General features: G+C 36.8%; 1 protein-coding gene across 9 annotated transcripts in view; it reads right to left on the bottom strand.

Moving 5' to 3' along the window:
• CSNK1G3 (casein kinase 1 gamma 3) overlaps nt 1–25,880 on the bottom strand; it is a 131,077-nt gene that overhangs the window by 84,094 nt on the left and 21,103 nt on the right. For all 9 annotated transcript variants that reach the window (XM_027099148.1, XM_027099156.1, XM_027099097.1 and 6 more), the window contains exon 2: nt 8,011–8,436. In XM_027099148.1, coding sequence (XP_026954949.1) covers nt 8,011–8,188 — 178 coding nt within the window. In that variant the 5' untranslated portion in view covers nt 8,189–8,436. The remainder of the gene's footprint in view (nt 1–8,010; nt 8,437–25,880) is intronic.

The raw sequence follows: 25,880 nt of genomic DNA on the forward strand, positions 1-25,880 counted from the left end.
GTAATCTAGTAAATAGATCAAATATATAGAAAAAAATGTGGAATACCTTTAAAATAAAACTTTAAAAGTATTATTCAATAATTGGCTTTGACAAACTAGTTAATTACTCTGAGGGGAAGAAGGGTTATTAAGAACTTGCCTTATAACCAAGTTAAATTCCAGGTATTTTAAGAGTTAGATATAAGCCATAAAACAAGAAAAAATATTTATCAGGCCAGTATACAGAAGCCTTTTTGAGCATTAAAAATAAATGGAAAAAGATTAAAAGATCAGAAGATTTTATACAGATTTGATAGCTTAAAATATTTTAAACTTCTGTAAGTTGAAAAAAACTATTATATACAAAGAACAAGTGAAAGACAAATCAGAAGAAAGATTTAATATAATTAATATGTAAAGAATTCAAATGAATTACAGTAATTATTGGCACCAGCAAGTTGAAAATAATCTAGAAAATTCCAAGGGGTCAACATCTGTAGTTCAAGTAAAATACTATGGAGAATTAAGTATATGAAGAAAATCTGATACAGAAATTAATGTGCTTCTTTACAAGTACAGTTCAAAGAATAAAAAATAGAACAATATTTGATTTCTGGATTTCCAGTATCCTTTCAATAAGCATGTACTATTTTTATAGTAAGAAAAACAGAACACTGATCGTTGTTGTTTTTAACTGTGATAGTAACTGGCCCTGGTCACACTGGCTACTTAACACAAAATAGGTAATCATCAACTTTCACACATGTGATTTTTCCAACATAATACACCTAACTTCATTTTATACAACAGCTAATAAACGGCAGTAAAACTTCTAGACAAAATTTCAGTCTTGGATATGCTGCCACAGTGAGCAGTATTTTCACCATAAGAATCTTTGCCACAAGCAGTTTCGCAGCACAGCTAATTGCCCAAGAGGCAATTTTGATGGAAGAATTGAAAATTATATTTTGATATAAATGTGACAATTTTATATGAAATTAAAATGAAAATAAAATTTAAAATGAACATTAAAAAGGACACAATGACACATGAAAAACTAGTAATAAAATATTTTAAAGATTCTACTGTCAAAATGAAAATACAAAAAATATCTGAATACATTTAAAACGTGTATAGATTCATGATTATAGTTGTATTATGGTATATCTGAGAAAAGGTGATACTTCCTTTGTCAAAGTCAATCATTACGGATTCAGAATCTCACGTTGGACCTAAGTTCTCTACAACATAAAAAAACTAACTCTAAGTCTCCACAGATATCCCTGGAAATAAAATGAACAATCGAGGGATGCTCCTATTTATTATCAATATATGTAACCTATATAACTGGTAGTAAATCTCTAGACTACATTTAAATGTTCCATCACATGACCAGTCTTTATATTTTACCAAATCATCTAAGCCAGATTCTGTACCAAATACAAAAGTTCTGTCTCCATAATGTTCTCCACTATCAAACAGCAAAAATTTTCACCATTTTCAAGAAACTTACACTCATCAGGAATCACGTAACCATTTCTTTATGGGGGATAGGAAGAGCTTGATTCTTCTTTTGCCTCCAACTTCTAATATTGCATGATAAATCTGATAAAGACAGCATTAGAGCGCAAGCTGTTGTATCTAGATTAGCCAAAGAATTGACAATTAATGCTCTGGATGACTGTTGTGAGTTACTAGCTGCTTCTTTATATTTGCTATAGCTTGGTAAGCTTTTGGTTTGAGGTGTGGCAGGGATGACTGTGTTCACTGAAGGATCTGCAAAGTGATGTTCTCATTTTCTAGTACTGTATGCAATCTGGCTTTTCACTCTCTTATGTCATACCTCTAGTAAGTTTTCTTATCATTTTATTTTCTATCAAGTGAATATATGTAGTTGTTTTATTCACTATTTTAAGACCACCATGCTACTCGTCGCTATTTAGACCATTATGAGGCCTAAGATTTATATAAAATAAAAATATAAGGAGGTTAGGAGGTTGGGATAGACACACTACTATATACAAAATAGATAATCAACAAGGACCTACTGTATAGCACAGGGAACTCTACTCAATACTCTGTAATAACCTATATGGGAAAAGAATCTGAAAAAGAATAGATATACATATAACTAAATCATATTGCTGTACACCTGAAACATAACACTGTAAATCAAGTATACTCCAATATAAAATAAAAATTAAAAATGAAAGCACTGGGTTTCCCTGGTGGCGCAGTGGTTGAGAGTCCGCCTGCCGATGCAGGGGACACGGGTTCGTGCCCCGGTCCGGGAAGATCCCACGTGCCGCGGAGCGGCTGGGCCCGTGAGCCATGGCCACGGGCGTCCGGAGCCCGTGTGCGTCCGGAGCCCGTGCTCCGCAACGGGAGAGGCCACAGCAGTGAGAGGCCCGCGTACCACAAAAAAAAAAAAAAAAAAAAAATGAAAGCACTGCATCAGTGGAGAAGTGAAACCAAACTGTCAACCAGTCGAAACCAAACTGTCAAACCAAAATGTCAACCAGTTATTTTATCTATTACAGCATTGAAACCAAATCGTCAATCAGTTATTTCACCCCTTACAGCAAAACTGCCTTATGGCCAATGAGTTGTATGGCCAAACAGTAAAACTGCTTGCAGCAAAGACTTATGGCGAAAATACCTAGAACCGTTGCCACCACTGTACAGCAGTGTTTGTTCATATAAATATTATAATGCTTTTCTGAGTTTTGTCCTTATTTTATAAAAATGAGTGAAAAAAAGCATTCATTACAATGCTAAATAGCATGAGTCTCATAAACCTGTCACACTTATCACAAAGATGGAGTTCAACAGGAGGACCCAAAGTGGTGAATGCTAAGCTATAGTGAGGTACTCACTGAGCCCATAAATATAAAAAAATTTTAGAAAACATACCATATTTTTAGCCAATAAGTTCAGCATTTAGATGTGCCTTCATATATATTTTCAAGAATGCGTTATGTATAAAATTGTAGTCTTCCTCTAGTAAGCTTGAGGTGAATAATTTAATGGTACAATGAAAAACTTAATCTTGAGAAACTGGTATCTAACAAAGGAACAATTGTGTTTTGAGTTTAAATATGGAATTTATATTTCCTCAAGACATTATCATCTTTTCATAATTATTCTGTATATGATATTTATTCACAAGCGCACAGGGAAAAATATTCATAGGACAAGAAGTTAGGTTAAACACAAATTCCACAGAATCAAAATAAACCATATACTTCTAAAAGTACTGTTTTTGTTGGCATTTACATGTTCAAATGTCTACTTTTAAGTCACAGCAGAACGTACAAAATCCTAAAAGCATCACCTTTTTTTGAACATTAGACATTTTGCTGAACTTTGAGGGTTATATTTATAAAGATGAACACAGGCTGAACAACACTACCAATGCATTTTTGTCACCTTGCATAGGCATAGCCTTAAATAATTGGCTTTTAATCGATATTTGTTATACATATGAACTAACAATGCACAGAATATGTGTTTGTGGGTAAAATACGAGCAAAAGAGAGGGAGTATATGTATAGAGGGAATGCAGTTAAGAGAAGGCTCCAAATAGACTGGTTCCAGCTAACTGATGTTTTAAATCCAATTTCAAAAGACATTTCCAACAGAGCTTTGTGCCACACTGAACTTGAAAAGATGGTTTTACCAATTTTGTGGCATTTGGGTGGTCATTGTTATAAAACTATGTTCTACAGAAACTACATATATGTTTATATCAGGGATTACTAATTAACCAAAATATACTTGTGCCCCTTCCCTAATAATAGAATGCCCGAGTTTTAAAATGGTTGTCCAGCTCGACTAAATTTCTAGCCTCTTTTTCAGCTTGGTGCAACCACGTGATCAAGTTCTGGATATGAGTCGATGTTAAGGTATGTCACTCCCCACTTCCAAGAATGAACATGTGCTCTTCTGGCCCTTTTTCTTCTTCTTGCTGGCTGGCTGGAAGAGAGACTAAAGCCACATATTGAGCATGCGGAGATACCCTGCAGCTCTGGGTGCTGTCCTTCTGGTCTGTGTTATGTGAAAAAGAAAGAAACGATTTTGCCTAACACCACTATATTCTAGGATCTCTTTGTTATAGCATCATAGTCTATTCCTTATTATTACATTTTTCAGATAAGTTTGAAGCTTGAATTAGTAAAAGTAGAAAATCAATAAACATTTATAAAAATGATGAATCCACTCAAATCTGTATATTTACTTGATATATACTGTAAGGCCTGCAGAATTTTCAACAAAACAATTCTTAAATATAAACAATAAATTAAGAAGAGTTATAAGCTACACAGGAACAAGAGGAGAAAAAACAAAAATAAAAGAAGTTATAAAAACTCCTGTGGTCTACTTAATTATATCAAAATCTACAATATCCTATTTCAGATAATGGGAATTCATAGACAAATATATAACACCCTTGTTCTGTGTTCCTTCACGTCATGGTCAGTCAGGTTTAGCCACAAGAGGGGACACAGAAGCAGCTCAGGAAAACAAAGTTTATTATACTCCAGGTCCTAGAAAGGGGGTCACAGAAGAAGCATCATGTTTTGGTCAGGTGGTAGAAGACAGGAGCAAGGGAAGAGCTTAGGCCAAGGCCTTTATGGGTGTTTCTGCAGGAAAGGCAAGGCGGGGCAGGGTAAACAGCTTAGGACTGGGTAATTTGAATAATTCTGTTAGCCTTTGGTGGGCAGTCTCTAGTTGTCTTGTACTTGGCTATGGGATGAGTTAAGGAAGAGGAAAATTGCCTTCTGGAGTGTATGGGCCAGAGAGGAGGTATGGCTCTGGATTGTTTAGTTTGCAGATCAAGGCATGCTCCCAGTTGAGTCCTTTGCTATCTTTAAGAACTGGCTAGCCTGTAGAAGAGCAGTCTCTCCACAGCTAGAAAGGTTTTGAGGTTTTTTTGTTTTTATTATTAAAGCAATGTTATGTTGGCTGAACTGTAAAGCAGAAAGATACTCCATATATTCTGGAACACATCTGCAGTAAGAGGTCTCACCTCAGGTTTTTGTTTTTGTTTTTTTTAATTGAAATATGGTTGACCAGAAAGGTTTTTTTAAGATGTTAAAGCATCATGGGAAAATAAAAAATATATACAGTATAACCCCACATTTTACCTAGCTTTGTTTTATCTCATTCAGTGCCTGTTAAAAACATTTCTAGGGGTTTTGGTTGATCGTCTAAGCTAGAACTACATCTAACATGCAGCAGGATGCAAGCCTTACCACAATACAAAGATAAAATAAAACCAAAAATATATCAATTCATCATTTTACAATTAAAAATACAGATAAAATGATAGTAAATACATTTACTTAATTTTAGATTATTTCAAAAGTTCAACTATTTTTTTTTAATCTCAAGTTCAATTTTTATGTCCAACTTTTTTTTTCTGTACTTTCAACAGAGGGTAATAGTGTCTCTCCTTGGGGCACTTAGAAATGGCAGTGGAGGTTGGGGGAAGGGCATTTGGGGTTGCATGTGTAGATGCAACTCCTATTTAGTGCCCAAGAAGTCTGAAGTTCTAAACACCATGCAGTACACTGGACAGTCCTCAACAACAACAACAACAAAAAACTGTCTAGCCCAAGGTGCTAATAGCATCTTCGTTGAAAATCCCTTACCTGTAACCTTATATTCTTTTTTACCCAATACTAAGCACAAAAATTTCAGTGCCAGAAATCAAATGTTTATTAACATGGTTTTAAAGAAAGCACCTTAAGAATTCAAACCAGCTTTTAACATTAGCATGCTTATCCAGGTACAGAAAGAATGATACTTATCACAACTTTTTCTGTACAGAGAAATCACTTGGGACCTTTAGAAAAAGGAATAAAACATCCCTTTATTTAGTAGTCTATCAAGAGAGAAAAATATGATTAAATTAGTTCTTCAAGTGTATATGTTACATGTATCATAAGTACACATAAAACACAGTTACATGTATAGATAATACATTTAAATAAATAGATGTACACAAATATATAATTAAAACCCATAGATAGATCAGTTACAGAGAGATAGATAAATAGATGATGGATGGATGGATGGATGGATGGACTAGTAAGTCATCTTATGCCTATTCCTGCTCATTCACAGACTGCAAAAGAAAGGGTTATTTTGCTGTTTTTTCAGTACATAGCATATATAGTTTCAGTATATATGGGTACATACAGTTTCTCATATTGCCCTAGTTAAAATGCTCCACTAGATTGTTTTGTGTGTATACACACACATACACACACACATATATACATACATGCACACACACAGATGTATATATATGTAGCTATTTTGAAATAAATTACATGAAACCAATTTTGAATAAAAAATGCCGAAGTACTACGGTACTATAGTCATATAAACAAAGAGAGACAGAGTGACAGGTGAAGTACAAATATTTATATACGACAAAATATATAGCTATAAAACTAATTTATATAAATAAATTTAAATAAATATACATATAACATGCTATAATTTTAATTAAAAACAAATATCTTGATATCTTTTTAATGGAGCAGAACAATCATTGTTTTCCTAAAACAGGCAAGTATAGTGCTGGTCCTTTTATACTATTATCTAAATTTAATCTTCACAATAATTTAGGAAGTAGAAATAATCCCATTTTAAAGTTGAGAAATTTGAAGCCCCACATAGTTAAATGACTTATATATTCCATAATGGCAGAGACAAATTTTATATTTTTCTAGTGTATCATCAGTGCCTAATCATGCCTCATACATAATACTGTAGACATGCAATAAATTTTGAATGGATAGATGGATGTATAATAGTTCAAGGTTGGATAAGTAAATAACCTGGGTTTTTTTCTAATGCCAAAATCAGAAACAATTTAAGAATTTCAAAATATCTAATTCAATATCCTTCAAAAAATAAAACGTAGAACATTCACCCTTTCAAATATTTGCGTCCCTTCTAAAACGCAGAAGAGTCTGTCAGACACATCATTTAACAGCAATGTACAAAATATGTCGTTGCCTTTTATTGCCTTGCTTCATTCAAAGATTTAATGTACACTAGCTACATAAAACAGTAATAAAATGAAGGAATAACTACAAATTAGAGTGTTTTACACAATGAAAAAGGAGAAGTAGTCGAGTAGATGAACATACAATTGCTTATATTTCTAACACCAGGGTTGAATCTAATGAAAATTGTGAAGCCAAGTTTTTTCTTTTTATTTCTGAAGTTTACACTCTTGCATTGACCAGAGAGCCCTCAGGGTACCTCAGTACTGACTCCCATAAAACTGTGCTACCCTCCTTCTTGTTTCTCTTCAGTGAAGATAGCCATATCTTTATTGCACTAGGAGTTAAAAATGTAGATTTGGATCGCGAGTCCATCTTAAATTGCTGTATGACATTTGTCAAGAAACCTTCCCTCACTGAGTTTCAAATGCCTTAAATGTAGTTAGGAGGTTTAAATTAGACCAGTGTTTCCCAAACTTACCTGATTATAAGAATAAACTGAGTCAGTACTTTGTGTCCCTTATTAAGAATATAGATTCCTAAACTACCCTGGATATACTTGGGGGAAGGGGGGGAATAGATTACAACACTGTAAATTTCACTGATTTTTGATGCAGTTTCAGCATATTACCTTGATTTTAAGCCATACATATCCTCCTAAAGTAACCAGTTACTAAATGTTTTCAAAGCAGAAAAGGTAGCCTAAATATCATTCCTAAAAAATACATTGCAAAGGCTTTCCTGGTATCTATTTCAGCCTCTTGGGGCTTTTTAATTTACTTTTTCTTTTTTCTCATATTCTGGATGGTTTATCTCAAGTAAACAGACATTGTTATACTAGGGAATTACTGACAAATGAAAATAGAAGTATATTAGAAATTCCTAATATCTATATTCTTTAAAATTACCACAACAAACAACTAAACAAGTAACTAAATCACTTCATTAAAAAGTATCTTTCATTTTAAAAAATGCTCCCAACTTTATGGAATAAATAAAATAGTCTTACCTAATCGTAATTCTCCAAAATTCCCACATCCAATTTTTTTTCCGACTCTAAAGTTAGGTCCAACCATTAAAACTCCAGAGGATGAAGAACCAGTTCCTCGAGTGTTGTGTCCTGACCGACCACTAGGTCGTGCCATTCTATCATCTGATTTGTCCTTGTCTTTCTTTTTATTATCCATATCAAGTTTGCGGTACTCCACTTTGAATTCTTTAATCAAGACGACCACACTGAAATAGGGTATCGTGAGAACAGGTACATCACTAGGTAACTGTACCAGGTGGGTAATGTTAACATTCAAATTGCAGTAGGTAGTCAATTAACTGATGCGTGTTCATCCCATTCGTAAAATTTTTCTCAGTTTTCTTTTCAGCAAAACATGTCTTCAAAATTATCTTTTCAATGATGTGAGCTGATATTGATAGTGACCTAGAATAGTAAGAAAAGAAAATCAGTCAACTTAGAGAATCAAAAAACATATGTTTGGGAAATTAATAACATAACCAAAGTTTAGGCAATGGACTATCACTATTTGTTGATGCCCACTGAAATCTAACCTCAGTAGCCTCTTAATCATTACCCTTTATTCCTATACTTTAATACCAAAGGGATCACAAAAACAAAACCAAACAAAGAAATCAGTGATTTGGTTACTTCTTAAAAATAAAATAAAAGTAACAAAAATGTATTGAGAGGGACTTCCCCGGTGGTCCAGGGGTAAAGACTCCGCCCTCCAACGCAGGGGACGCGGGTTCAATCCCTGGTTGGGGAACTAAGATCCTACATGCTGTGGGGCAACTAAGCCCGCGTGCCACAACTACTCAGCTCACACGCCTCAACAAGAGAGCCCATATGCCGCAAACTACAGAGCCCACGCGCTCTGGAGCCGGTGCACCACAACTGGAGAGAGAAAACCCACACGCCGCAACTAGAGAGAGGCCTGCGCACCACAACGAAGAGCCCGTGTCACAACGAAAGATCTCGCATGCCACAACTAAGACCCAACATGGCTAAAAATAAAGAAAAAATAAAAATAAATAAAATCACTGTTTAAAAGAAAAAATGTATTGAGTGTTTCATAAGCCAATATACATTCACTAACCAAGTCCTTCCAACTTAGAATCATGTCAATTAAAAAAAAAAATACTCAAAGAATTCCAGTAAGTCAATATAAGATTTTCAATTTAAATTAAAGCAGAAAGAGAGAATACATTTTGCAAATTAGTAAAAGATCTTAATAAAAATATCTTCCACATATTTATACACTTCATAATTTTCAAAGGCTTTTCAAATATACATTCTCATTTGATCTTCATTTATTCAAATATTTATTACCCATTAAGTATATATTATCTATAACTATATATGGGAATGGAGCAATCATAACAAGGGTTGAAATAAATAGTATTTTCTCATCAGCTTTTAGCAACCCACCAAATATGCAATTATTCCTAACACCTAATCTATTTATAAAGTTTCTTATTATATTTGCCATACTCAATATTGCAGATGAAACTATAAGCATCTGTTTGGTATAAGTAAAATCGAATCATTTTTACATATACTGTTTGCTCTCTTTCCAGCTATAATAGAGTAACTGATACTGAACTTCCCCTCTTGCTATAAATAATTATGAAACTGGACAAAACATATGAAGCACCTGTTTTCAGGCACTGGATAATAGGCAGTGTAAGAGAAAACAGAAACACAGAAGGTGATTTCCACCTTCACCCAAGATCTCCAGCTAGGGACAATTTTCTGACTACAGCACAGGGAAATGGAGGCTCAGGCTCAGTGATCATAGATCAGAGTTTGGGACTGTTGAAGCTAGTGGAATTTGCAGGACCTCACAGTACTGAAGATGAGGCAATTGTACAGTTTTAGGGATAGGAGGTGACAGGGCAGAAGCTAGGCTAGCAGACAAAGGCTACTATGGGGTTAAATAAAGAATGGAGATACTAAAGGCTGTGCAATGCTAGAATATCTTAAAGTTCCTATTTAGTCATGGTGGAGGAATCTCATTAATATCCCAGAATTTAGCTGAAATACCAGAAAGACCAAGTCTTTAGAGTAAGGACCATACCCTAGAGTAAGGACTACTACACACTGGCCCAACTAAAGCCTAAAACCAAGCCTAGATAGGATTAAGAATACCTCCAATTACACTAACTACATTCCAGAATGAAACTTGACACACTTAAAACAGAGGAAAAAAAACCCAAAACCAGACTTTCAACAATGGTGAATTCATAATGTCCACACATGAAAATGAGCAGTAAATGTGACATGCAGACAGGAAACAAAGCCATCAAAGGAAACAGACTCCAAGATGACCCTGATATTGATATTAGAAGACAGGACTTCAAAATTACTAAATAGCTGTTGAAGTCCTATTACATTAAAGAAAGAGACTGGAGCAGAAAAAAATATTTGAAGAAATAGTGGTTGAAAATTTCCCAAATTTACTGAAAAACACTAACCTACAAAATGAGGAAACTCAGCAATCCCATAAAGGATAGGTACAAAGCAAATTAAACCTAGGTACATCAAAGTGCCAAAACCCCAAAATAAAGGGAAAATCTTGAAAGCAGACAGAGAAAAACTACACGACATACAGGTGAACTTCTAACTTCTTATCAGAAACAATGGAGACCCAAAAGAAAATGGGAGAATACGTTCAAAGCGATGAAAGGACGAAAAGAACTCTCAACCCAGAACATGACATCCAATAAAAATTAGTCTTTAAAACTGAAAGTGAAAGAAAGCCATTTTCAGATGAAGGAAGCTAATTAGTCACCAGCACACTTGCACAACAAGAAATACTTTTTAAATAGTGCATTAGGCTTAATTAAATCACATGATACCAGACAGAAATCTGAAACTTCAAGAAGAAATGAGGAACACTAGAAATGGGAAATGCATGTGTATTCATTTCCTTAAAAGATAAATTACTCTTTAAAGCACAAATAATTTCTTAGTGTCACTTATAACATATGTGGAAATAAAATGTGTGTATAACAAGAGAAATGGCAGGGGCAGGTAGTAAATGGAATTATATTATTTTAAGATTCTTATATTTGTTAAGAATGAAGTGGTTCAGTATTAATTTTAAGAAGCCCATGTTAAGTTAAAAATGCATATTGTGATACCTAGACAAATACTAAAAATTAATTACAACATAAATATCTAAAAAGTTAACACAAGAAATAAAGTAGAATGACAAACATTTGATTAAAACAAAAGAAGAGAAATAAGAGATATGAGACAAAAAGGAAAACAGCAAGAGAATAGACTTAAAAACACACATGTAATGAAAATGGATCATGTTTTCCTAATAAAAGGCAAAAGGCTATATTAAAAAATCAAGATCCAACTATATGCTGTCTCTAAGAAACAACTTTAAATACAAAGACACAGATAGACTGAAAGTGAAAGAATAGAAAAAGAGGGCTTTCCTGGTGGCGCAGCGGTTAGGAATCCTCCTGCCAATGCAGAGGACATGGGTTCGAGGCCTGGTCTGGAAAGGTCCCACATGCCACGGAGCAACTAAGCCCCTGTGCCACAACTACTGAGCCTGTGCTCTGAAGCCTGCGAGCCACAACTACTGAGCCCGTGCACCACAACAACTGAAGCCCACACACCTAGAGCCCGTGCTCTGCAACGAGAAGCCACCACAATGAGAAGTCCGCGCAGTGCAACAAAGAATAGTCCCCGCTCACCACAACTAGAGAAAACCTGCACACTGCAACGAAGACCCAGTGCAGCCAAAAATAAAATAAATTTATTTTTTAAAAAAAGGAAGAATAATAGAAAAAGAGATACTGTGCAAACAGCAAGTAAAATAAGCTTGAGAGACTATATTATCATACAAAGTAAACACCAAAACAAGGGAGTATCTCCAAAGATACAGAGGTCCACTTCATAATAACAAAAATATCAATTCAACAGAAAGACATAAAAATCATAAAAATGACATAAAAATGAGCAAAATGAAGCAGACTTTAAAAAACAATGATTTGTTTGAAATGATTGTTTGAAAAAGACAATCATAGTTGAAATGTTAACACACTGTTGTTTCAATAACTGATAAAGTAGAAGACAAAAATATCAGTATGTATACTGACAGAGGAGATCTAAATAATACCATTGATTACCCTGAACTAACTGACATTTATAAAATACAATATCCAAAACTGAAGAATAATATTCCCTTTCAATGTTCATCAAGAAAGATCATATGCTGTCATTATTTAAGTCTCAAATAACTCAAACATTAGAGTATACTCTCTGATCAAAACAGAATTAGATAAGGAAACAATAATTATATGATATCTAGAAAATCCCCAAATATTTGAAATTTAAACACACTTTTAAGTAACTCATGAGTTGAAAAATAAGTCAGATGGGAAACTAGAAAAAATTTTTCACAGAATAATAAGGAAATATAACACATTAAATTTTGTAGGTTGCAACTCAAGCAATGCTCAGAAGAAAATTAGAAGCTTTAAATGCCTATATTAGAAAAGAAGTATTTAATCAATGATCTAGGTTTTCTCCTTACAATGTTAGAAAAATTAGACATAACTTGAGGAAGTACTTTAATAGCACTATTCTTAATATTCCATAGGCTTACATGAAAACATAGTCTGAACAAGTGAAAACATTGGAATTCTCGGCAGATAACTAGGAGAATATCAAAGAAACAAAACAAACAAACAACAGAAACGCTAGAATAAAAAGGATCATATCTGAAATGAAAAACATCATTGGATACATTCAAAAGTAGACTGGATAAAGCAGAAGGTGTCAACAAACCTGAAAGGAGATCTAAAGAAATTATCCAGGGAGCAAAATCAATACAATAGAGAAAATAAAGCCAAAGTTTACTCTTTGAAAACAGTCAATAAAATTGGTATTGCCTAGTAAAAATGATCAAGAATAAAAAGGGAAAATATACAAATAACCAATAACAAGAATGAAAGGAGGGATATTACTAAAGATCTTATAAATACTATAAGAATAAAGAACTATTATGAGCAACTTTATGACAATAAATTTGATAACTTAGATGAAATTTTAAAAATTCTTTGAAAAATCCAACATAGGGATACAAGATGAAACAACATAGGGATACAAGATGAAACAGAAAATATCAATATTTCTGAATCTAAATTGAATTTCTTTAAAAAAAAATCTTCCCATAAAGACAGTATCACTGGTGAATCTATCAAATATTTAAGGAAAAAAATAATACTATTCTTACAAAACCTCTTTCAGAAAAAACAAGAATAAGGAATACTTGTCAATTTACTTTGTGAGATCAGCAGAACTCTGAAAAAAAGCCTGACTAACACTTGAAGCAAAGAAAATTAGACCAGTGTTTCTCATAAGAATAGATAAAAAAGTTCTTCACAAAATATAAGCAAATATATAAAAAATTTAATAAATAATAATCAAACAGGGTTTAATACTAGAAATGTAAGACTTAATATTTGAAATAAATTCACCAAATTAGTAGGAAAAGAAAATATCTCAACAGACAAGAAAATACATTTGACAAAATTCAACCTGTTAATGATTAAAACCTCTCAGTAATCCAGAAAGAGAATCAAACTTAAACCTAATAAAAGGGTTTTTCCTACAAGAAAAGCTACAGACAATATCACACTTAAATGGTGAAACACTGAACTCTTCACCAAGACTAGGAGAAAACACAAGAATGTTTGCTCTCAGATCTTCTATTCAACATTGTACAGAAGAACTAGCCTGTACAATAAGGCAAGAAAAGATGCAAAAGGCATGAAAACTGGAAAGGAAAAGGCAAAGCTGTTGTTATTCAGAGACATCGTGACTGTGTGTGCAGAAAACCTTATAGGGTGACATCATCAGGAGAGCAACACAGGTCATTCCCAACTTCAGTCCCCCTCACAAGAAGACCAACTAGCAACTATCCACCAACAACACTAAAAAAAAAATCCCAGAACCCGGGGGTAAGGCTAAAGCACCCTCCTGGACCAGAGAGACAGAGAAGGGTAAGAGGAGTGGCTACACTCTGACCACACTGTCCCTCCCCCAAGCCTGGCACAGCACTACACCTACAGGACCCCCCAAGCCTATGGTTTCTCCAGCGGGAAAACAAGAGTCCAAGATGGACATCCAGCTCCCCAGGTATGGCAGGATGCTTCCTGGGAGGCCCACTCAGGTCTCGCCTCATCAGGATCACTGAGGGAATCTGTGGGAATCATTAAAGAAAAAAAAAAAGAAAAATCTCAACAGAACAATAGCAAGTAAGGATACTGAATCAGTAGTCAAAAACCTCTCAACAAAGAAAACTCCAGGCAAGAATGAGGAATAAATAGAATTTGCAATTCCTGATGGAAATATAAAATAGTACAACTTTGGGGAAAAGTTTGATAGTTTATTGTAATTAAAATATATACCTATCCTATGACCTAACAATACCACCCTTACGTATTTACTCAAGAGAACTGAAAACATATGTTTAGAGAAAGATTTGTACACCAGTATTTATAGCAGCTTATTCATAACAGCCAAAAACTGGAAACAATCCTAATGTCTAGTAACAGGAGAATAGATATATAAACTGATATATTCATTCAATGGAATACTACTCAGTAAATAAAAAGGAAAGAACTGCTGATACATGTAACAACATGGATCAATCTCTCAGATATGAGATTGAGGTAAGTCAGGCACAAATGAGTACATATTATATGACTCTTGTTATATGAAGTTCCAGAATCCACAAAAATAAGCTGTGGTGACAGAAATCAGATCAGGTGTTGCCTAGGGTGGTGGGAAGTTTGGAAAGTGGCATAAGGGAACTTTATGGTGGGAAAGGAATGTTCTATATCTTGATTGGGAGGGGATTACACAGGTGTATACATTTGTCTAAACTCTTCAAACTACACTAAAAATCTATGTTTTATATTATACGTAGATGATGCTTCAAAACATGATTTTTAGGAACAACCCACACCAAAAATAAATCAAAGCTGTATCTCTAAGTTTTTTCCCTATTATAACTTTATCATAAAACTCACCTGAAAACACTACAGTTTTTTAAAGTTAATAAACATATACATATTTTGTTTTAGACGGTTTTCTTTAAAAGGGCCCTTCTACACTTTTTCTATTTAGAAGGAGGTAATTTCCCTTTTGCAATGTTTCATGTTATTTTCAATATATAGCTTTTTGTTTACCAAATATCCAAAATACATTCTACATGTTATAAGAATTCAAATAATACAAAGTAAAAATACCCTTGAGATGCCCATACCCCTTGTCCCTCATTCCGCTTGCTCTACTCAGAGGTAAACATTACTTTCAATTTGTTTTGTATGGCCCAGACCTTTTTAGTAATGCCTGTGCATGCATATATTTATGTATAGCAGTATTTGTAAGTCTGTTTGTTTGTTTTACAGAAGAGGTCAGTGTAAAGCCTCTGAAGAACCAAAACTTCCTCACAAAAGAAACAGCATTTGAAAGCATATCATACATTGAAAAACTTTTGCCTTTTCCCTTTCATACCCAACCATTCCACATGAACCCTGGAGGAGCAAGGGCCAGCATAATGAATGGCTGAGGAGGCAGGAAGAAAAGTCAAGAGATAACGCCAAATTCCTTCCCCAAGAGAAATCCCTGAACGAGTGGCCAAGCCTGAAACTAGGAGGTGGGAAAACAGAAGCAGGAAGAAGTGATCAATTAGCTTAAAATTGAACTTCAAATATGGCACAAGTGGGACACGCCTTCAAGATGGCGGAGGATACGATGTGGAGGTCAGCTTCCTCCCCACAAATACATCAGAAATACATCTACATGTGGAACAACTCCTACAGAACACCTACTGAACGCTGGCAGAAGACCTCAGACATCCCAAAAGGCAAGAAACTCCCCATGTAGCTGGGTAGGGCAAAAGAAAAATGTAAAAACAGAGACAAGGGAATAGGGACAGGACCTGCACCAGGGGGAGGGAGCTGTGAAGGAGGAAAGGTTTCCACACACTAGGAAGCCCCTTCGCGGGCGGAGACTGCAGGTGGCGGAGGGGGAAAGCTTCGGAGCCACGGAGGAGAGCACAGCAACAGGGGTGCGGAGGGCAAAGTGGAGAGATTCCCGCACAGAGGATCGGTGCGACCAGCACTCACCAGCCCGAGAGGCTTGTGTGCTCACCCACCGGGGCGGGCGGGGCTAGGAGCTGAGGCTCCAGCTTCAGAGGTCGGATGCCAGGGAGAGGACTGGGGTTGGCTGCGTGAACACAGCCTGAAGGGGGCTAGTGTGCCACAGCTCGCCGGGAGGGAATCCGGGAAAAACTCTGGAACTGCCTAAGAGTCAAGAGACCATTGTTCCGCGGTGCGCGGGGAGCGGGGATTAAGAGCTCCGCTTAAAGGAGCTCCAGAGACAGACGCGAGCCACGGCTATCAGCGCGGACACCAGAGATGGGCATGAGACGCTAAGGGTGCTGCTGGAGCCACCAAGAACCCTGTGTGCGAGCACAGGTCACTATCCACACCTCCCCTCCCAGGAGCCTGTGCAGCCTGCCACTGCCAGGGTCCCGTGATCCAGGGACAACTTCCCTTGGAGAACACACTGCGCCTCAGGCTGTTAATAATTTTTCTATTTTAATAACTTTATTTTCATCCTTCCTTCCGTCCTTCCTTCCTTCTTTCCTTCCTTCCTTTTTCTCCCTTTTCTTCTAAACAGTGTGGATAACAGGCTCTTGGTGCTCTGGCCAGGTGTCAGGCCTGAGCCTCTGAGCTGGGAGAGCCAAGTTCAGGACATTGGTCCACCAGAGACCTCCCAACCCCAAGTAATATCAAAGGGCAAAAACTCTTCCAGAGATCTCCATCTCAACACTAAGACCCAGCTCCACTCAACGACCAGCAAGCTACAGTGCTAGACAGTCTATGCCAGACAACTAGCAAGACAGGAACACAAACCCACCCATTAGCAGAGAGGCTACCTAAAATCATAATAAGTTCACTGACATCCCAATACACACCACCGGACGTGGTCCTGCCCACCAGAACAACAAGCTCCAGCCTCATCCACCAGAACACAGGCACCAGTCCCCTCCACCAGGAAGCCTACACAACCCAGTGAACCAACCTTACCCACTGGGAGCAGACACCAAAAACAACGGGAACTACGAACCTGCAGCCTGCAAAAAGGTGACCCCAAACACAGTAAGTTAAACAAAATGAGAAGACAGAGAAACACGCAGCAGATGAAGGAGCAAGGTAAAAACCCACCAGACCAAACAAATGAAGAGAAAATAGGTAGTCTACATGAAAAAGAAGCAGAGTAATGATAGTAAAGATGATCCAAAATCTTAGAAATAGAATGAAGAAAATACAAGAAACATTTAACAAGGACCTAGAAGAACTAAAGAGCAAACACACAATGATGAACATGACAATAAATGATATTAAAAATTCTCTAGAAGGAATCAATAGCAGAATAACTGAGGCAGAAGAACGGATAAGTGACCTGGAAGATAAAATAGTGGAAATAACTACCACAGAGAAGAATAAAGAAAAATGAATGAGAAGAATTGAGGACAATCTCAGAGACCTCTGGTACAACAGTAAACGCATCAACATTCGAATTATAGGGGTCCCAGGAGAAGAAGAGAAAAAGAAAGGGACTGAGAAAAATATTTGAAGAGATTATAGTTGAAAACTTCCTTAATATGGGTAAGGAAATAGTCAATCAAGTGCAGGAAGCACAGAGAGTCCCATACAGGATAAATCCAAGGAGAAACACGCCAAGACACATATTAATGAAACTATCAAAAATTAAATACAAAGAAAAAATATTAAAAGCAGCAAGGGAAAAGCAAGGAAGTACAAGGGAATCCCCATAAGGTTAACAGCTGATCTTTCAGAAGAAACTCTGCAAGACAGCAGTGCATGGCAGGACATATTTAAAGTGATGAAAGGGAAAAACCTACAACCAAGATTACTTTACCCAGCAAGGATCTCATTCCGATTCGACAGAGAAATTAAAACCTTTACAGACAAGCAAAAGCTAAGAGAATTCAGCACCACCAAACCAGCTCTACAACAAATGCTAAAGGAATTTCTCTAAGCAGGAAACACAAGAGAAGGAAAAGACTTACAATAACAAACCCAAAACAATTAAGAAAATGGTAACAGGAACATACATATCAATAACTACCTTAAATGTAAATGGATTAGATGCTCTAACCAAACGACAAAGACTGGCTGAATGGATACCAAAACAAGACCCATACATATGCTGTCTACAAGAGACCCACTTCAGACCCAGGGACACATACAGACTGAAAGTGAGGGGATAGAAAAAGATATTCCGTGCAAATGGAAATCAAAAGAGAGCTGGAGGGCTCCCCTGGTGGTTCAGTGGTTGAGAGTCCGCCTGCCGATGCAGGGGACACGGGTTCGTGCCCCGGTCCGGGAAGATCCCACATGCCGCAGAGCGGCTGGGCCCATGAGCCATGACCACTGGGCCTGCGCGTCCGGAGCCTGTGCTCCACAACGGGAGAGGCCACAACACTGAGAGGCCCGCATACTGCAGAAAAAAAAAAAAAGAGAGCTGGAGTAGCAATTCTCATATCAGACAAGACAAAGAGACAACCCTCAGAATGGGAGAAAATATTTGCTAAAGAAGCAACTGACAAAGGATTAATCTCCAAAATATACAAGCAGCTCATGCAGCTCAATATCAAAAAAACAACCCAATCCAAAAATGGGAAGAAGACCTAAATAGACATTTCTCCAAAGAAGATATATAGATTGCCCACAAACACATGAAAGGATGCTCAACATCACTAATCATTAGAGAAATGCAAATCAAAACTACAATGAGGTATCACCTCACACCGGTCAGAATGGCCAATATCAAAAACTCTACAAACAGTAAATGTTGGAGAGGGTGTGGAGAAAAGGGAACGCTCTTGCACTGTTGGTGGGAATGTTAATTGATACAGACACTATGGAGAACAGTATGGAGGTTCCTTAAAAAACTAAAAATAGAACTACCATTTGACCCAGCAATCCCACTACCGGGCATATACCCTGAGAAAACCATAATTCAAAAAGAGTCATGTACCACAATGTTCATTGCAGCTGTATTTACAATAGCCAGGACATGGAAGCAACCTAACTGTCCATCGACAGATGAATGGATAAAAAAGATGTGGCACATATATACAATGGAATATTACTCAGCCATAAAAAGAAACGAAATTGAGTTATTTGTAGTGAGGTGGATGGACCTAGAGTCTGTCATACAGAGTGCAGTGAGTCAGAAAGAGAAAAACAAATACCGTACACTAACACATATATATGGAATCTTTAAAAAAAGGTTCTGAAGAAACTTGGGGCAGGACAGGAATAAAGGTGCAGACGTAGAGAATGGACTTGAGGACATGGGGATGGGGAAGTTAAGCTGGGATGAAGTGAGAGAGTGACACTGACATATATACACTACCAAATGTAAACGAGATAACTAGTGGGAAGCAGCCACATGGCACAGGGAGATCAGCTTGGTGCTTTGTGACCACCTAGAGGGGTGGGATAGGGAGGGTGGGAGGGAGACGCAAGACGGAGGAGATATGGGAATGTATGTATATGTATAGCTGATTCACTTTGTTATACAGCAGAAACTGACACACCATTGTAAAGCAATTATACTCTAATAAAGATGTTAAAAAAAATTTTTTAATGCCCTCCCAAAAAAGATGGCCCAAGTATTTTTAATACCTCAAAATAAGTCTTGCCAAAACTGAACTTATTCCTATAAATATGTGGCAAGAATCAATGGAAACTGACCAGGATATCATTTATGAGTGGGGAAAAAAGAATAATCAAAGTATAGAAGTAGTGGTTAGTGAGAAATGAGGCTGTTTCGTATTTTACTCCATCCTTTTTACCACATTCAAGAAACTGTTCAAAAACCTGTCATGCTAGGTTTTTTACTTTTTAAAATATATTTAACAAGTTGGATTTTTGATTAAAATATTTTTATTAAGGATCTTAAACAGTGCTAGTACTTCCCCTGTTTTGCACCTATCAAACAGTATTAGTATCGACAAGTTTGTCTATAGCCATTGTCAGCAAACTCCAGCCTGCAGGCTAAATTCAGCCTATTGTCTATTATGTACAGTCTGCAAACTAAGAATCGTCTTTACATTTTTACATATTTGGGGAAAAAATTAATATTTTGTGACTCATGAAAATTATATGAAATTCAAATTTTGGTGTTCATAAATAAACTTTCATAAGAATGAATCCATGCTAACTCATTTATGCATTGTTACAGCTGCTTCATACTACCAGAGAAAAGTAGTTTTGAGGCCATATGTGGCACTCTTATCATTTCACAGTGCTGCCCAGAGCATCACAAACTACAGTGATTTTCATGCTTTTAAGGCACAGTGAAGTCTGGATTATGTATTTCAAATTATAATAGATGGCAAAGCACTGTGTTTATTATGTAATGAAACTACACTAAAGAATATACTTGGACATGACCAAAAGTATTAGTTTTCTATTGCTGTGTAACAAATTACCAAAAACTTAGCACCTTGTAGCAGTATATTTATTAGTTCACAGTTTCCGTGGATCAGAAGTCTGGGCACGGCTCAGCTGAGTCATTTGCTCAGGGTTCCACAGGTTTCATTCAAAGTATCAGCTAGACTACATTCTTATCTGGAGACGAAAGTGGGAAAGAATCTTCTTCCAAGCTCCTTCAGATTGCGGGCAGAATTCATATCCTTGCAGTGTATAACTGAGGGCGTCAGCTTTTAGCTGGCTCTCACAGGCCACCCTCAAGTCCTACACGGTATCTACAGTTCCTAGAAGCTGCCTACAGTTCCTTGCCACATGGACTTCTCCAACATGGCCACTTACTTCTTCATGCCCCTAAGAAAAATCTCTAGCTCCAGTCTTTTGAGAGTAAGTCTTAAATAAGGCAACATAACCTTCTCTCACAGCTAAATCCCGATCTTTGTACCCTGCTCCAATACACCAGTTCTCCGAGGTCTTGGAATCCCTGCCATCTGCTTCCAAACCTCTTTGATGCTGCCTGCCTTGTCTATGTACTAGAAAGAGCACTGGATTAGAAAAAAGAAGTCTTAAGAGTCCCAACTACTCGTGAAGCCTTAGGCAAGGCTTAATCTGTCTAAGCTTATTTTAATAATTATAAAATAGGAGGATTAGACTAGGAGATTTCTGAGGATATTCTTATATTACACACAATATTATAACTGCCTGTTGTATTTGATGACAAGGACTCTTGTTATATGTAACTTGGTGATCTCTGAACCTAGCACACTGCCAGGCACCTAGGACAGTCAACAGATATTATACATTAAGAAATGAGTTTTTTCTATCTCTAAACATTTCTAGGTTTTAGTTATGGGCTTCCTACCTAAAGCCCTCCCAGTTACTTATCACCACACCCCCTAACATCAGTCTCTTCATTCACCTGAAGCACATCACTGAACCTCACCAACCAGTGTGATACTCCCAAGTACTCCCAAGAATTTCCTGTATGTGACAGCATTCCCTTGCCTGAATTAGTCTTCTAATACGGTCTATGTTTGTGCCTTCGGTACTGATTCAGCCCAACACCAAAGAAAAATCAGCTCTGAAAACTGCAGATATTCTTTCAGCTACAGCTAATACCAGTACATCAGAAGTCACAAATCCAAATGCCCAAAAAGACGAGGAAGGTAACATAAAGAGAGTGAATCAAACTGAGTATGAGACAATAAGGAGTACTGGGGGTATGGCAAACTGGAAAGCAAATACCCCAATTAAAACAGGCACCTACTACTCAGCTGTAAACAATTGCTGCCATTCAGGAACATCAGATGTTCAATTTTTTTTTTTTTTTTTTTTTTTTGTGGTACGCAAGCCTCTCACTGTTGTGGCCTCTCCCGTTGCGGAGCACAGGCTCTGGATGCGTAGGCTCAGAGGCCATGGCTCATGGGCCCAGCCGCTCCGCGGCATGTGGGATCTTCCCGGACCGGGGCACGAACCTGTGTCCCCTGCGTCGGCAGGTGGACTCTCAACCACTGCGCCACCAGGGAGGCCCAGATGTTCAAATTTTTGTAGAAAATCCAGAAACCTGGATTTTACGTAAAATCTCTCTAGTTGCCATTTGCTGAGCACTTACTGTGCTAAGTATTTTAAATAGATTAACTCATCAGTTCTCACAGTTATAAGGTACTATTTCAATCCCTATTTTTACCAATAAGGAAACTAAAATTTAGAGAAGTTACACAACTTGACCTGCATCATAAAGTCAGTAAATGGTATAGTGAGAATATGACTACAAAGAGTCAGACTCCTGAGTTCATATTCTTACCCACTTTACCTCTGGTGATGGTTTTGCTAATTCTCTGACCTCCCAAAGTCTGAACTGTGCCTTTCTCTCTGGATCAGCAGCATCACTCTGTCCCTTCTTGCCAGCCTATACTGTCTCTCTCTACAATACCTCAGCGTCGCCAGATCCTAATTTGAGCCAACAAAGGAGATGGGAGGGGGTACTCACCAGTCAATAAGCCCCGTGCACGTGCACAGGGCTCTGAGACATTTATGAACAAAAAGACAATATACATACACAACAGCAAAAGAAACATTAACCCACAAAACCGCAATGTGTTTTCTTACTATGATACACCCTCCTGTGGTGATATTAGATTTTTTTGAGTTAACAACTGCAACTTTGTATTTCCCTATCAATAAGAAGGCTTAAAGTGAGACAAGAAATATTAAAAAAACTTTTGGAAGATGGGAAGAAAAGTATATTTTTTTTTAAATAAATAAATTTATTTATTTATTTTTTTGGCTGCATTGGGTCTTCGTTGCTGCACACAGGCTTTCTCTAGTTGCAGTGAGCGGGGGCTACTCTTTGTTGCAGTGCACGGGCTTCTCACTGCAGTGGCTTCTCTTGTTGCTGAGCACGGGCTCTAGGCGCGCGGGCTTCAGTAGTTGTGGCTCGCAGGCTCTAGGGCGCAGGCTCGGTAGTTGTGGCACACGGGCTTAGTTGCTCCACGGCATGTGGGATCTTCCCGGACCAGGGCTTAGTTGCTCCACGGCACGTGGGATCTTCCCGGACCAGGGCTCGAACCCATGTCCCCTGCATTAGCAGGCGGATTCCTAACCACTGCGCCACCAGGGAAGCCCAGAAACATATACTGACAGATGAAGCAATGAAGGAAGCTAATGCTCAAACTAAGTGCTGGAGAAGACCACAGCAGAGTAAGGAACTGATCTGCCAAACAGACTTCCAAAAGGCTTCCTAAAGGAAGTTAGGTGAAAAGGTAATAAGCAGGAGTGAAAAAGGGAAGGGAGGCAGGGACAAAATGGGGGAGGTCGATAATTGCTACTAACTGTTGTTACTGTCTCCTATGTAAAAGAACAACACAAAACAAAAAGAAAAATAAATCTCTAAAGAAATCAAAGGAAGTTCCAAAGAAGGGGGGGGAGGGGGGAGTATTTGCTGGCATCACAGAATAAAACCTGTTCCCATCTGACATTTTAAAGAACTCTTTGCCTAAAAACTAATTCCCTGAGTGCATACCTGATGTGGAATGTGCCAATCAATAAGCCCCATCTGTGTAAACAAGATTCAAGAGATTGATAAAGAAAAAAACAGCAAAGCAAATAGAACGGCAAAGAAAACCCAAGCCATTTACGCAGAAATATCAACCTATCACTCCTTCACACATATGAACTGACAATCAAGAATCGCTAGATTTATGAAGAAAGGTAACAATATGTAAGAAAAATACCCACAAAAAAGCAAATTTTAAAAAATATGAAAACTTAAAAAAAAAATCCTCAGACACTTTTGAGAAGGACAATAATATATACACAGAATAAGAAAATAATGCTATATTATATGGAATAATCAAAGACAAGGTGGGGAACAATCCTATTATGTGAAACAAAAATATAAAGAAACAAAAAATAAAGGAAAAGAGACAGAAAGAAACAATCCAATACCTCCAACTTCCAAATAATAAGAGAAATTAATATGAAGGACAGAGGAAGTTAAGAAAAAGAAATTTTTCCTGAGTTATAGCAAAAACAGCCCAGAGGGCTAATCTAGAAACAAAACTAACCCTGGCATTCTACTGTAAGTCCTAAAAGTGTAAGCAAGGTTAATTGATTTTCAGCTTTTAGAATCAATCTTATCCCCCCAAAAAACAAGATAAATGTTATTGAAGAAAATATAAATGTTTCCAACCTTAACAGTGTTAAAATAACACTACAAATGACAGACACTCAGCTGTTAAGGAGGAGTAGAAGAGGTAGAGGGAAGGGCAGGGATATGAACATCTGCACCTTACTAAATTCAGATTAATGAGATAATGCAAAATTTGCTAAAACAACAACAAAAAAAAGGTGAGCAAAAGATGAAGTAAACATAATAACCATCCAAACGTTTAAACACAGAAGGGGAAGAGGTAGTATGTGAGCTAAAATCTCATCCCTCAGTAGACAAAAGATAATGCATCTGCAAACACAGACAATTTTACTTTTTCCTTTCCAATTTGGGTACCTTTCTTTTTCTTGCTGAATTGCACTAGCTAGGATTCCCCATATTATATTCAACAGAAGTGGTGAGAGTGGAAATCCTTGTATGTTCCTGATCTTAGAGGAAAAGCTTTCAACCTGTCACCATTAAGTAAGATGTTAGCTGTAGACTTGTCACATGTGGCCTTTTATTATGTCGAGATACATTCCTTCTATACCTAATTTGTTAAGAGTTCTATCATAAAGGGATGCTGAATTTTGTCAAATGCTTTTTACGCACCTATTAAGATGATCACACAATTTTTATCCTTCATTATATTAATGTCATGTATAACATTTATTGATTTGTGTATGTTGAATCATCCTTGCATCCCAGGGATGAATCCCACTTGATCATGGTGTATAATCTTTCAGATGTTCTGTTAAATTCACGTTGTTTATACTTTATTGAGAATTTCTGCATATATATTCATCAGGGATATTGGCCTGTAATATTCTCTTCTTGTAATGCCCTTATCTGGCTATGGTATCAGGATAATACTGGCCTCGAGAAGTAAGTCTGAAAGTGTTCCCTCCTCTTCAATTTTTTGGAAGAGTCTGAGTAAAACTGATGTTACTTCTTTAAATGTTTGGTAGAATTCACCACTAAAGCCATCTGGTCCTGGGCTTTTGTTAGTTAGAAGATTTTTGATTACTGTTTCAATCTCCTTAGCAATTACAGGTCTATTCAGATTTTGTTTCTTCCTGATTCAGTCTTGGTAGGTTGTATGTTTCTATGACTTTATCTGTTTCTTCCAGATTATCCAATTTGTTGGCATCTAATTACTCACAGTAGTCTCTTAGGATCCTTTGTATTTCTGTGGCATCAGGTGTAATATCTCCTCTTTTATTTCTGATTTTATTTGAGTCTTCTCTCTTTTTCCTTAGTCTAGCTAAGAGTTTGACAATTTTATCTTTTAAGAAAAAATCTGTTTCATTCATCTTTTCTATTGTTTTTCTAGGCTCTATTTCATTGATTTTTGCTCTGATCTTTGTTCTTTCCTTCCTTCCTTCTAACTTTTGGCTTAGTTGTTCTTCTTTTTCTTGTTCCTTGAGGTGCAAAGTTAGGTTTGTTTATTTGAGGCCTTTGTTTTTTTCTTAATGTAGGCATATATTGCTATAAATGTCCCTCTTGGAACTGCTTTTGCTTCATCCCGTAAGTTTTGGTACAATATGTTTCCAAAGACTCTACCAAAAAGCTATTAGATATAATACACAAATTCAGTAAAGGTTATAGGATACACAATCAACATACAAAACTCAGTCGCATTTCCATACGCTAAC

The sequence above is a fragment of the Aethalodelphis obliquidens genome, unplaced genomic scaffold (genome assembly GCF_003676395.1).
Source record: "Aethalodelphis obliquidens isolate GAN/ISIS:26980383/991018 unplaced genomic scaffold, ASM367639v1 scaffold4, whole genome shotgun sequence".
Taxonomy (NCBI): Eukaryota; Metazoa; Chordata; class Mammalia; order Artiodactyla; family Delphinidae; genus Aethalodelphis; species Aethalodelphis obliquidens.